Here is a 14,618-nt window from a genome sequence, read left to right as displayed (position 1 = left end):
TTTTTTGTTTAGTTCCAAGAGGAAAGGGGAAGGGGAAGGGGAAAGGGAAGGAGGAAAGGAAAGGAAAGGAAAGGAAAGGAAAGGAAAGGAAAGGAAAGGAAAGGAAAGGAAAGGAAAGGAAAGGAAAGGAAAGGAAAAGGAAAGGAAAGGAAAGGAAAGGAAAGGGTATAAACAGAAAAGTGTGACTTGACTTACGTTTCATATATGTGGATAGCAGCTGGAATAGCACTAATGAAGCCAACCAACTTCTTGCTTGAGATGACCCTGACACCACAGTGCCATTGGGGAAGCCAGCCCGGAGGACGCAAAGCCCTGGAGAAAATCCACAATGTTGTAAAATAAAATGTTTTTGATTCAAGGACCTACAGCATGTCACCATTTAACACAAGGCATTTGCAATGGCCAGAGGATGGAGCTATGCCAGCATAAGGGAGACAAAGAAAATTTAATGTGTGAATCTCATAGGAAAGAGAAACTTTAGGTATTTAAAGAATGACATTACAAACTTCCCTGTCAATAAAGTGTTTCACTTGCCTGCTTTTCATTCATAAGGATTTCTTAAATGAGTTAAAAGCAAGTGTATAAAATGAACTGTAGGCTAAAATTGCATGGCACTTGCAAGAGATAAACAGAAAACTGCTTTTTCTTCAGGATAAATCAATTCAGTTTCAGAGACGGGGCAGCCTCTTGCTCAAGGGCTCAACATAGCTCCCAGTGACCGGTAAGATCCCACAGAGTTGGTCTCCTCCGGGTCCTGTCAGCTAAACAATGCCGGCTGGCGGGCCCGCGGGGGAGGGCCTTCTCTGTGGCTGCCCCAGCTCTCTGGAACCAGTTACCTCCTGAGGTCCGGACCACCCACACCCTATTGGCCTTCCGAAAAGCGGTGAAGACCTGGCTTTTCTGGCAGGCCTGGGGCCGTTGAGCTCGCTGTTGCGATCTTGTGAGATCCGGCCATGAATGGTGTGAATGGGTTTTAATGTTTTAATTTTTAAATGTGTTTATAATGGTTTTTTTTAAATGCATTGTAAGCCGCCCTGAGTCTCCAGAGAAAGGCGGCATATAAATTGAACTAATAATAATAATAATAATAACATGAAAGCCAAAGAGGCTGGTGAAAGAAAGATGCTTTTCTACAGCAGAGAAAAGAACTTTTCTTCCTCCACAGCCAAAAATAAAGTTGAGTGAACTGGAGTAAGAAGGACAAGCTGTTTTACTCCTCCTTCACCAATCCATTCACTTGGCTGGAGAAAGTCCCAAACTATTGAATGCCAAGGGTACTCAGATGAGAGATCAAATGCACTGCTAACACAAGGTCTTATTCCAATAGCTATTTTGAGTCAATGTCTTTCCAGTTCAATGAGACCCACCCTAAGTCATATATCCATACAGGTATGCTAACAAACAAGCCACTTGGCCCTAAGACAGCTGCCAATATGGATTACCTTGTCTGAAAGAAGTCTGTGTTTGAACAATAAAGAAAGCTTACATTTACTTTTGTTTTACTTCTGACCAGCTCTGATTTACATATACAGGTGAAACTCGAAAAATTAGAATATCGTGCAAAAGTTCATTTATTTCAGTAATGCAACTTAGTTTTTCATAAACTAATATATGAGATAGACTCATTACATGCAAAGCGAGATAGTTCAAGCCTTGATTTGTCATAATTTTGATGATTATGGCTTACAGCTCATGAAAACCCCAAATTCACAATCTCAGAAAATTAGAATATTACATGAAATCAATAAAACAAGGATTGTACATAGAACAATATCGGACCTCTGAAAAGTATAAGCATGCATATGTACTCAGTACTTGGTTTGGGCCCCTTTTGCATCAATTACTGCCTCAATGCGGCGTGGCATGGATGCTATCAGCCTGTGGCACTGCTGAGGTGTTATGGAAGACCAGGATGCTTCAATAGCGGCCTTCAGCTCTTCTGCATTGTTCGGTCTCATGTCTCTCATCTTTCTCTTGGCAATGCCCCATAGATTCTCTATGGGGTTCAGGTCAGGCGAGTTTGCTGGCCAATCAAGCACAGTAATCCCATGGTCATTGAACCAGGTTTTGGTACTTTTGGCAGTGTGGGCAGGTGCCAAGTCCTGCTGGAAAATGAAGTCAGCATCCCCATAAAGCTCCTCTGTGGAAGGAAGCATGAAGTGCTCCAAAATCTCCTGTAGACGGCTGCATTGTCAAGCACAGTGGACCAACACCAGCAGATGACATGGCTCCCCAAATCAACACAGACTGTGGAAACTTCACACTGGACTTCAAGCATCTTGTAGTGTGTGCCTCTCCATTCTTCCTCCAGACTCTGGGTCCTTGGTTTCCAAATGAGATGCAAAAGTTGCTCTCATCAGAAAAGAGGACTTTGGACCACTGAGCAACAGACCAGTTCTTTTTGTCTTTAGACCAAGTAAGACGCTTCTGACGTTGTTTGTTGTTCAGGAGCGGCTTGACAAGAGGAATACGACATTTGAAGCCCATGTCCAGGATCCGTCTGTGTGTGGTGGCTCTTGATGCACTGACTCCAGCCTCAGTCCACTCCTTGTGAAAGTCCCCAACACTTTTGAATGGCCTTTTCCTGACAATCCTCTCCAGGCTGCGGTCATCCCTGCTGCTTGTGCACCCTTTTCTTCCACACTTTTCCCTTCCACATAACTTTCTATTAATGTGCTTTGATACAGCACTTTGGGAACATCCAACTTCTTTTGTAATTACCTTTTGAGGCTTTCCCTCCTTATGGAGGGTGTCAATGATGGTTTTCTGCACAACTGTCAGGTCAGCAGTCTTTCCCATGATTGTGATTCCTACTGAACCAGACTGAGAGACCATTTAAAGGCTCATGAACCCTTTGCAGGTGTTATGGCTTAATTAGCTGATTAGAGTGGGACACTTTGAGCCTAGAATATTAAACCTTTTCACAATATTCTAATTTTCTGAGATTGTGAATTTGGGGTTTTCATGAGCTGTAAGCCATAATCATCAAAATTATGACAAATCAAGGCTTGAACTATCTCGCTTTGCATGTAATGAGTCTATCTCATATATTAGTTTTACCTTTTAAGTTGCATTACTGAAATAAATGAACTTTTGCATGATATTCTAATTTTTCGAGTTTCACCTGTACTAATAACAAGCTTAGGATGTCCCTGTCTAAAGTAGGGCCACCTTATTGGCAGGATCTGATACTATCACTTAAACCTTGAAATGTATTTTCATGCCAAAGAAGGAAATGGCTGAGTTGTCAAATGTTTACCTGGAAGAAACTTAGCCCCCCATTCACTGCATACAAGGAACCCCAAAGCAGGATCCCATCATGGTTTTCAGATCTTTATTTGAAATACTATGAATTGTCTGTTCCTTATTTTTCCAATGTTTTCCTTTCAAATTATGCATGTGTAGCACATTGAACTAAAATACTTGGCTAGAAGTAGCATTGCAACCTGTGAATCAGAATTCCCTCTTATATGCCAACTATTCAGGAAGGTAAAAAGAGGCTTGCCTAATGCAGGTAAGAAAGATCATCCTATCTCCTACAAAAGGGGCAGTCTTTTGACAAAAAGGGTTTTAAGGAGTAGGTAGCAGCAATTTAAACCTGCCAAGATGGACACAATAAATCCATTCCTCAGCACTTGAAGAAAACCTCTGTGTTGCATTTGTTGAAAGGAAGTAGATTATCTTTATTGGGCTTCTGGACAAGAAGAAAGAAAAATAGACAGACACCTCTGAGATATTCAGGAAAAACTGTAACTCACCACAGGAGAAATTCAGGAGAATAATCAAACCTAAACATGTTGTCATCATCTTCCACATAGTTTTCATTCAGGAGAGTATACAGTTCCTTCAGCTAAAGAAAGCAAAAAGGAGAAGCATGATCTGCTTAAGGAAGCAAAGCTTTCTCTATTAAGAGAATAGCAACTTCCAACAGGGCACCTGCTGATTATTAGAGCTTCACTGTGGGGAAAACAGCCCACACAGTAAGGTGGGGTTAAATATGGTTATGGGAAAGTATAATTTTGCTTCTGTCAATGGGTTTTTAGCAAATCATTCTTTTCTGATTTGTTTCCTAATAGTGAAGCAATACAGTGGTGGGTTTCAAATAATTTCACCACCCGTTCAGCAAAAATGTGTGCGTGCACATGCACACACACACACGGCTTCCAACACGCGGCGAGGCTTGGCCAAGCAGTCTTTCGGGGCCTGCTCCCCTCCATCTCTGCTCTCCGGGGCAGCAGCTGATTTTCTCCGCACTGCTGGGAGAGCGTCTTGTGCAATTTAGCAGCTGTGAGCCGCCGCTTTCCTCTAAGTCCCATTCGGAAAGCACTGCGGCTGAGAGAAACAGCATTCAACATGGCTGCTGCTTCACTGTGCCACAGCGCTTTCCGGATGGGACTTAGAGGAAAGTGGCAACTCACAGCTGCTAAATTGCACAAGACGCTCTCCCACCAAGAGCAGCAGTGGAGAGAAGCAGCTGCCAACCTGGAGAGCACATGGAGCGACTCCGTGAGTGACCGAGGCTCGGCAAGGGACAGAAGAAGCGGCTGCAAGATCTCTGCTGCAGCGCTTTCTGGATGGGACTTCTTACAGGTAAGAAGAACCATCTGGTCCATTCCCAAACCGCTTCGGCCCTCCTGCACCCACGCCACCTCCCCGCGGCCCTTCGGCTTAGCGCGGCAGGCCGCAGGCTGAATAAATTGCTTCGGCCCAGGGGGGCGTAGTTTGAGGCCGGGGGGGGGGGCGGCAGCATGCAGGCGGAGGCCCGGGGCAAGGCCAGAGCAGGGAACTGGTGCATTCCCCAACCCGGCCAAGGGGAACAGCGAGTGGGCGGAGGCTACAGGGCAAGGCCAGAGCCAGGGAATGGTGCGTTCCCTGACCGGCCGAGGTGAACGGCGAAACAAGCCAGGCAAGCTCCAGGGACGAGGATGGGGGGGAAGCTAGCTAGGCCGCAGCACCGCGTGGGATGGAGTCATGGCGGTGAAGCAAGCCAGGCAAGCTGGAAGATGGGGACGGTGGTGGTGGTGGCAGCTAGCTAGGCCGCAGCACAGCACAGGTAGTCCTCAATTTACAACAGTTCATTTAGTGACAATTTGAAGTTACACTGAAAAAAGTGACATCACTGTTTTTCACACTTTTTTTTTGTATGTTTTATTTACAGTTTTTTTTAACAACCAACATTTGTGGACAGTGTAATGACTGGGTTGACATATTTTTCACAGTGCTCACAGTAATAATACAATTACATATACAGAATTTTTATCTTCCAACTTCTAGCCTTAATGTCATTATAATATATTTTTATGTATCGATCGATATTACACTAATATTTTCCCAATTTATCATTCAGTGTTCCACCACATTTTCAATATCTCATCTTTTTATAAATACCAATAAAACCAGTTGTCAAAATTTAATCAGTCCCAAGATTATCTCTCTAAGTCCCCTGAATTTATAGTCCTTAAAAACTATATTTTCCAATATATTTTTTACATCTGGTTGATCATAATAATACCTTTAAGATATACCTAATCCTAGTCTTCCACCTCCTAATCTTAACATATCTGTATTTATAATAAATTCCATTATATGTCTATATATATATACCGTGTTTCCCCCCAAAAAAGACCCTGTCTTATATTTTTTTGAACCCCGAAATAAGGGCTTGGCCTTATTATCTTATTATTTTGGAGGGGATCTTATTATTTGGAAGGTGCAGGAGGCAGCGAGCGTGGTCACCTCATGGCTACTGCGGCAGAGCAACACAGCCACTTGTCAGATGTTCACCAGGGCAACCAAAGGTGGGAATCTCCCCGGTGTTCTTGGTGCTCGCCCACCTCCCATCTGTCCATCCATCCATCCCCCTCGCCTGCAAACTCCTGCCCCGCTCCCGCTTCTCCACCAGGCAGCCCCCGGCAGCCCCAGACACCCAAATCCCACGCGCACCCAGCTCCCTTTTTCACAGCGCCTGGCTCTTTATTGAGGGAGGTGGCAGGTGGGCGGGGGAGAAGCGAGATGCATGGAGTGAGACGGGGGTCCTCTTGCCATCTCTTCTCCCCCCTTCGCCGGGCATGGTAGGGCTTCCTGCCCCTGCCCAAATTAGATGCAATTTGGGGGTGGCAGGTGGGGAAGGGTGGGGCCGGGGAGACACGAGACGTGCGTCTTACCTGCCTTCCAGCTCCGTCATGTGTCTTGCCATTGTGTGCAGGGAAACATGTTGTACTGTAAAAAAAACCGTGCGAGTTCGAGAAGTTTGATTGAACTTCTTTTTCCTCTCCCTCTTTTTCTTCCTTTCTTTCTCTTCCTTTTCCTTCTTTCTTTCCTCTCTCCCTCCCTCCCTCTCATTTGTTTCTCTTTTTCCTCTCCCTCTTTTCTTTTTCTTTTCTTTCGTTTCCTCTCTCCCCATTCTCTCTCTCATTTGATTCTCTTTTTCCTCTCTCTGTCTCTCTTTTCCTTTCTCTCTTTTTCTTTCCTTTCTCTCTCCCTCCCTACCTCTCATTTATGTTTCTCTCTTTTTCCTCTCCCTCTCTTCTTTCCTTTCTCTCTCCTCATTCTCTCTCTCATTTTTGCTGGAGGCGGCGGTAGGTAAGGAGTGGGGCGCGAGGCATGTCGCTGGGCCTACCGCTCTTTTTGTGGTGGCCATCAGCGTTAGTGGTAGGTACGGTAAGGGCGTGTGGGGTGCGTGGGGCATGTTCCCCCCTCCCTTTCCTCCCCCTCCAGCCTCGCCTCACCTCGTGTTTTTTGCGTGGCAAGCAACCAGAGGAAATGGCGGGGACCAGCTGTGCATGCGTTTAAGTAGTTTGGGGGGGGGGCTTATTTTCGGGCGGGGTTATTTTAGCGCATGTGCTGAAAAGCCCAATTAGGCTTATTATCAGGGGATGTCTTATTTTCGGGGAAACATGGTACTACGATTTTCCCAGTTTAAACTTTCCACTTATTTCTATTGTTATTATATTACAAAATATTATATCTCTATCCATCATCTCTCAGCTGTCAGCTCCAATCCGCCAGGCTACCATTCTGGAGGGGGAGACCACCAGCCCACCAGCCTAGCCACCCAGAACCCGCCGCCAACATGGCCGCTGCTATCCTGGCCACCAGTGAGACCGGCATGCTTCCCTGGGGCCTGATACCGTTTCTCTGGGCTGCTGCCTGCCACTTTCTCTGTGGCGAATCCCAGGGACTGGCACCGGAGCCAGCAACGTATCTGTGGTGGCGGTTCACTTGCAAACAAATGAAAAAGGAAACTTGCAACCATGTGCCTACACCTCCCGCATGTTGAACAAAACCATACACAAATGGGCCATCTGGGAGAAGAAGGCATTTGCGGTTCGGTGGGCTTTGCTGACGTGGAGACACCTGCTTGGGGGGGGGGGGGGTTTGCCCTTCGAGGTATGGACGGATCATAAAAATATGGAGGCCCTCCAAACCCCCGTAAACTGTCGCCTAAGCAGGTTAGGTGGGTGTTATATTTCAGACAATTTAATTTTCGGATGAAATATATACCTGGTGGAAGGAACTTCCTGGCAGATGCCCTATCCCATATGCCCTAGTACGACAGCGACCGTGAGGAGGTTGTACAGGCCATCATCCTGGCATCAGCAGTCGCAGGTCGTCCAGCCGAACAGGTGGCGGGCACCACCTGGGTGAGAAGTCAAACGACCGAGATAACCCGAGACATACAAAGAGCTCTTCGGACTGATGAGTGGTTCCAGGCCAATTGGAACACCCTTAGTCAGAGGGCTGGGTTGGCCTGGAAAGGTTCAAAGGTATATGTACCCAGCGGCCTCCGGGTGGAGGTACTGCGACGATGTCATGACATCCAGTCTGCTGGCCACTTTGGTTTTCTAAAAACATTACATCTAACCAATCATCAGTTCTGGTGGCCTCGACGAAAAAAGGATGTAGAGGAATACGTACGCAGTTGCGTAACATATACCAGAATGAAGAAGCAACCAGGAAAAAACCCCGGCTTGCTCCAGTCCGTGGCATCTCCTCTCAGGCCATGGGAGGAGATAGCCATGGATTTCATTGTGGATCTGCCAGCCAGCCAGAGAAGGACGGTGATTTGGACTGTCATCGACCTATTCTCCAAACAAGCCCACTTTGTGGCCTGTGAGGGGTTACCGTCCGCTCGCAAATTGGCTAAGATGCTTATCACGTATATGTACAGGTTACACGGGGTGCCGCAAAGAATTGTATCGGACAGAGGAGTCAAATTCACCACCAGAGTCTGGCGCAAATTCCTGACCATGATAGGCTGAACACAGGGACTCAGCTCAGCATTTCACCCGGCTACCAATGGAGTGGCTGAGAGGACTAACGCGATGGTGGAGCAATACCTCCGGTGCTATGTTAAATACCAGCAGACCGACTGGGCGGATTTGCTCCCCTTAGCTGAGGTGGACTATAACAACGCCCTCCACAGCAGCACCGGGTTTACTCCCTTCCAGGTAGCTATAGGACGTGAGTTTGTTCCCACACCCGAGTGTCCCCAGCCTGAGGCGCAGGACCTGGGATTGCAAGGATGGATATCTCAATTGAAGCGGGTTTGGGAGACAATCAGGGAGGCATTAAAGAAAACAGAACAAAAATACAAAGCCCAAGCCGACAAAAAGAGACAGCCACAGACCCCTTTCCATGTGGGCCAAAAGGTATACCTATCAACTAAATATCTCAACCTGAAGGTGCCCTGCAAAAAATTTGCACCCAAATATATAAGGCCGTTTACGGTAGTGAAGGTCATAAATCCTGTTGCGATACGGTTGCAGCTCCCGCCTTTATTGGGGAAGACGCATCCCGTTTTCCACAGCAGCCTTCTCTGTCCAGTCAAGACATCCCCATTAAGGGTCAAACCACCTAAACCCCCTCCTCCTATCATAGTGGGGAACCAACGTCATTTCCTGGTAGCAGAGATATTGGATTCCCATTGGCATAGGGGCCGTCTGCAATACCTTGTCCTATGGGAGGGATACCCACTTGCAGAAGCGTCCTGGGTACCGTGCCAGGACGTAAACGCTGAATGGCTCATCGCCTGGTTCCATAGGAAACACCCAGCCAAACCAGCGGGGGTTGGAACATTAGCACCATAACCGACTTAATCTCACATTCTGTCATTCCAGATGCCAGCATAGTAGTAGGGGGGCTGCATGTCAGCTCCGATCCGCCGGGCTGCCATTCCGGAGGGGGAAACTGCCAGCCCGCCCACCTAGCCACCCAGAACCCGCCGTCGACATGGCTGCTATCCTGGCCACCAGTGAGACCGGCGTGCTTCCCTGGGGCCCGAAACCATTTCTCTGGGCTGCTGCCTGCCACTTTCTCCACGGCGAATTCCAGGGACTGGCACCAGAGCTGCTGCTGCAGGTGCCATCATTTTCGATGCTGCCTCACAGCTGAGAAGCAGACAGCTGATGTTCAGGGCTGGGTGCTCATTTAGAGCAGAGTCACCGACATCACAGGCTGTCGGGACTGACAAACCAAGACTGATTGTCAGCTGGAGGGGGGGTGGTAGGCGGAAGTTGGACTAAAGGCGGAGCCACGGGGTGGAGCTGGGAATGGAGGCGGGAGATTTCAAAAGGTGGTGGGGAGCACAGCGCAAATAGCGCTGACAATGTTTCACTTTCACGGGTGATTGTCAAGAGCGTGCCGGATCACAGAATAAAGAACTCTCACAGCAAACCTGTTTGAAGTGTTTTGTCTCGCGTTGTTCTGGAACCTGACATCAGCCTTTTTAGAATTTCATCATTTATTGATTTTTTTAGTGATTCTTTTATGTTTCTCTCTTGGAATCCTATATATCTTTCTAGCATTTTTGCACAGACTAATTGTTCCCTCTGTCTTACCCTTTATCTCCTTCTGCTGCATCTTTTCAATATCCATCCATGACCCTTTCATTATTTTTCAAAGATGTTCCTTTTTTTTCCTTCTCTATTCTGTTATAAGCTCTTAGGGTATTGTAACTTTCTATGGTAACAGTTGGAAATTTTCTCACCCAGTTTCACTGCTCTGTCCACACACAGCTCCAGCACAAGATCTTAGTGTCCCAGCTTGTGACTGACCAAAATTGGCCATCGTCCCTGTTGCCGTTCAGGAGATCTTTCTTCGGATCAGCGAGGAAATTGCGGTTTCCTCGCGATCAACGAAGCGCCTCTCCTTTCTTCACCTCCCCTCCAGGGAGGCTTAACCCCGTAGGGTCTCCCAGCAAGCAGTTGACGGCTGCATTTCACAGAGCCCGGCGGAGCTCCGCTATTTTCCAGCCGTTCTCGCTGCGACGTCAACCAGAAGTCTGTCTGCTTTCCACACTTATGGTTGCAGCATGCTCATGGTCACGTGATCAAAGTTCAGATGCTTGGCAACTGACTCATATTTATGACAGTTGCAGTGTCCCGGGGTCATGTGATCACCTTTTGTGATCTGACAAGCAGTCAATGGGGAAGCCAGATTCACTTAACAACTGTGTTACCAACATAACTGCAGTGATTCACTTAACAACTGTGGCAAAAAAAGGTTGTAAAATGAGGCAAAGCTCACTTAACTGTCTCGCTTACCAACAGAAACTTTGGGCTTAGTTGTGGTCGTAAATCGAGGATTACCTGTATAGGATCATCAATAAAGTGCTTGAAAGTTCAACTTTCAGGATGGTTAGTTCTGCCTCATCCATACTCACCGCACCTCGATCCCCCAAGTCCAGGGCATCCCACATAAAGCCCAGAGGCAAGGTGTAGGGCTCCTGACGGATGTTGTCCTTGTCTGGTTCAACAGGTCCATGAACATTTACTACCTCACCTGAGAGAAGGGAAAGAAATGTGAGAGCAAGCTACCTCCATACGTGAGAATTCACTGCCCAGAAACATTCCTAGCCTTGCTGTTCTGACCTAGGCTTCCTGAGAAAGCATAAATCACAATCTTAGTCCCAAAAAACCTCTTTTATTGAGACGGCTGTAAATTATGGTCATTCACAGCCCGTAATGATTCACAAACAGTCTGTGAAGATTCCGACAGATGTCTGCTTGAGTTGACACAGTCTTTCAGGGTAAAGTTGATAAGCACCCACCTTTATCTCCCTTGAAACACTGCCAGAGACCTAATTGTCAATTAGTTTTGCAAGGCCAAACGGAGCACAGAGTCAAACAGACTTCTCAGAGCTTGAATTGACTATATGAACTAATTGCTTCCTGCAAAGGCTCATGTCCATTTGCTCCTCTTTTATGTCTTATGGGAGGGGCCAATCATCTCCAAGCCTTACTCCTGAGTTGCCCTTTTTTTCTTAATTGTTCTTGCCTTCTGGCAGCTCTGCACATGTGCGCACTGGGAACAGGCTCACACTGTTCTTCTGCCTCGCTAATGTCAGATTCCGGAGGCTCCGGAGGCAGCACATAACTACCAGATGGTCCTGGCCCCCTCTCTGCCTCTGATGCAGAGCCCTCATCTGAGCCTTCCCCAGAGTCCAGGACTGGCCCACATTCCTCCCCAACCTCCTCACTGTCTGAATCTGCTGCCAGCTCTGCTGGCTGCTGGTGGGCCACAACACTTGCCTAGATAGTCCTTCTGTCCAAGCTCACAATTTTCTTTGTTACATTTTGTTTGGGCAACTCCGATCTAAAAATTGCTAAAACAGCCTTGTCCCCACATTTTGTTCTTGTTTTCAGTCTACTTCTAATCAGTTCCTGGTCTTGGATCAGTATCCCTTGTCATCTAATTTGATTTCTCTCCTGCCTCTCAATATAGACAGTGCTCTGGCAGCAATAAAAGGCATGAGATGTACTGGAAGTCCTCAACTTATGACTGCAAGTTGTTAAAGGTTGTAAGTCAAGGCACCCATGTTTTACCCATTTTTGTGGTGGTCATTAAATGAATCACTGCAGTTGTTAAGCAAACGCTGTGGTCCTTAGTGCAAACCCATTCTTCTGAATGGGCATTTTTTGACAAAAACCAGCAAAAAATGCAGGAAACTGGCAAAAAATGTTGCAAATTGTGGTCATGTGACTGCAGGACACTGCAACTGATCATTAAGGCAAGCCGGTTGCCAAAGACCTGAAATGCAGTCATGTGACCAGGGAGGGGGTATGTGCATGGCACATTTTACGATGGCCAGAAGTGCTTTATGGGCCGTTTTGGGCCCATTGTAATTTTGAATGGTCATTAACCAACCAGTTGTAAGTTGAGGACTACCTGCACAAGTTTACATGTGCTTCATTTTTCTTTAAAACAGAAAAAAGGGGAAAAGACTCTCTTTTCATACATACCTAACTTGGGCACTGGCTGTGTATCCCAGAACTGATAACTGCGTTTGGTGGCTTCTTCCATGGTCTTGGCAGGCCCTTGTCCGACAGAGAAGAGCTCAATGGCTTTTTGAATTTCCTGCATCCTTTCTGCTGGCAATGAATTCACCTCCATATGAACCAAAAGCAGAAAAATTAATAGACTCATCAACCTTGATTATTTGTCCTTTCCTCCTTTAAGGAACTTTAAACTTTTTTTTGGGGGGGGGGATATATCCTGTTTCTTTTCTCCTTTAAAGATTACATAAAATGTGTATGATCTCCCTTTCCACATCTACCTGTGCTGAGCAAGAGCAAAAAATGTAGCATATTGAATCACACTCTCTCCCAAGAACTTATATCACTGTTGGTAGGCCATGACAAGTCAGATAAAAGATCACTCCAATTGAAAGAAGCAGCTTCAACTTGGATTCTCAGCACTCCTAGTTATGCATCCCAAAATAAAATACAACAGGCATTAAGCTCCACTATGCACATATGTGTGTATGGCAGTTTAGGGGCGCTCAATATACTAACCTACTGAAAAAGTGTTTTTACCTTTGCGGATTGATCTTGGACCACATCAAATTGCTCCCCCTTTTCTTTCTTCCATTTCTGTTTCTTCTTCTTTTTACACACATTGCCATCTGTTGGGCTTAAGCCACTGAAGAACAAAGGAACAAACATAAGATTTTCACTGCTAAGAACAGGATTTTGATATTGCAGGAGGAGAGAAGATTCAAGAGCTCCTTCCCTTAGGTTGATCGCTGCATATCTTTGGGTAGACTCAAGCTCCTCAGACAAACCATTGCTAGAATCCAAACCATGCTGGTTTTCATATATTATTTTTTCATATATTATCCTAGCACCTTTTCAAACACAGAATCAGAACAGTAACCACCAGATGGCAGCATCGAGACCAGCAGGGGCAACCAGCAAGTGACCTAACGACAAGGCTCAAGGCAGAAACGTTGGCGGACCCCTGGTTCTGAGACAATCAACATCTCCTGACCAAGAGAGATGGCCTAGCATGGAGAGGGACGAAACTTTATGTCCCAGAGACCTTACGCACCTTGGTCCTCAAGAGGAGCCAGGACGTCAAACCAGTGGGACATTTTGGTTTCCTAAAGACTCTGCATTTAGCACGGAGACAGTTCTGGTGGCCCCACATGAGAAAAGACGTAGACAGCTATGTAAAAAGTTGTACCATCTGTGCCACGATGAAAACCCGACCAGGAAGGCCCCCGGGGCTGCTACAGCCAGTAGCTGAACCGTCAAGGCCATGGGAGGAGATTGCTATGGACTTCATAGTCGAACTGCCGAGGAGCAGCAGAAACACAGTGATCTGGACTGTAATAGACTTATTCTCCAAACAGGCACATTTCATACCCTGCAGCAGACTACCCTCAGCCTGCCAATTGGCCAAACTGTTCGTAAAACACATCTACCGCCTGCACGGAGTACCCAGAAAAATTATCTCCGATCGAGGTGTCCAGTTTACCGCGAAGTTCTGGAGGGAATTCCTTCGATCCATAGGATCATCCCAAGGCCTCAGCTCAGCGTTTCACCCAAGCACCAATGGGGGGGCGGAGAGATTGAATGCCATGATAGAGCAGTACTTGAGGTGCTACGTTGACTACCAACAATCGAACTGGGTGGACCTCTTATCGTTTGCGGAGGTCGCATATAACAATGCTGTCCACAGTAGTACAGGACTAACCCCATTTAAGATAGTGAGCGGCATGGATTTCGTCCCCATGCCAGAGTACCCAAGGGAGCCTCCTTCCTCAGTTAGCTTGACCGAATGGATGGCAATGCTGAAAGAAACCTGGGAGAACGTCAAGAAGGCATTAGACAAGGCGGCACGGTCTTATAAGAAACAAGCAGATAAGCACCGAGCCCCCCAGAGGCCGTTCCAAGTAGGGGAGAAGGTCTACCTCTCCACCAAGTATTTAAGACTCAGACTCCCGACTAGAAAGCTGGGCCCGAAATTCATAGGACCATTTCCAATAGTAAAAATAATCAACCCGGTTACAGTACAATTGCAGTTGCCCCGGTTACTAGGGAGGATACACCCCGTTTTTCACAGTAGCCTCCTGAAGCCTATGGTAGGGTCAACTTTAAGGCCGGTGCCACGTGATCCCTCAGGGCCCTTGATTGTTGGAGGCCAAACCCACTATGAAGTACAGCAAATTCTTGATTCGAGGTGGCACAGAGGACGCCTCCAATACTTAATTAAGTGGAAGGGTTACCCCTTGTCAGAAGCTTCCTGGGTGAAGAGCACAAACATTCAAGCTGACCGCCTCATAGCTAAATTCCATGCAGATCACCCGGACAAGCCGGGAGGGGGTGGGACACACC

General features: G+C 46.8%; 1 protein-coding gene across 4 annotated transcripts in view; it reads right to left on the bottom strand.

Moving 5' to 3' along the window:
* Nucleotides 1-14,618, bottom strand: part of NMT1 (N-myristoyltransferase 1) — a 97,707-nt gene that overhangs the window by 17,307 nt on the left and 65,782 nt on the right. For all 4 annotated transcript variants that reach the window (XM_070944490.1, XM_070944491.1, XM_070944492.1 and 1 more), the window contains 5 exons: nucleotides 12,816-12,921; nucleotides 12,243-12,387; nucleotides 10,664-10,782; nucleotides 3,759-3,850; nucleotides 196-312 (listed from right to left, as the gene is read on the bottom strand). In XM_070944490.1, coding sequence (XP_070800591.1) covers nucleotides 196-312; nucleotides 3,759-3,850; nucleotides 10,664-10,782; nucleotides 12,243-12,387; nucleotides 12,816-12,921 — 579 coding nt within the window. The remainder of the gene's footprint in view (nucleotides 1-195; nucleotides 313-3,758; nucleotides 3,851-10,663; nucleotides 10,783-12,242; nucleotides 12,388-12,815; nucleotides 12,922-14,618) is intronic.

This window comes from Pituophis catenifer, unplaced genomic scaffold, assembly GCF_029215685.1.
Source record: "Pituophis catenifer annectens isolate HBS135680 unplaced genomic scaffold, rPitCat1.0.hap2 SCAF_5, whole genome shotgun sequence".
Taxonomy (NCBI): domain Eukaryota; kingdom Metazoa; phylum Chordata; class Lepidosauria; order Squamata; family Colubridae; genus Pituophis; species Pituophis catenifer.
The sequence above is the reverse complement of the archived record's forward strand: the minus strand, read 5'-3'. Positions and strand labels throughout refer to the sequence as shown.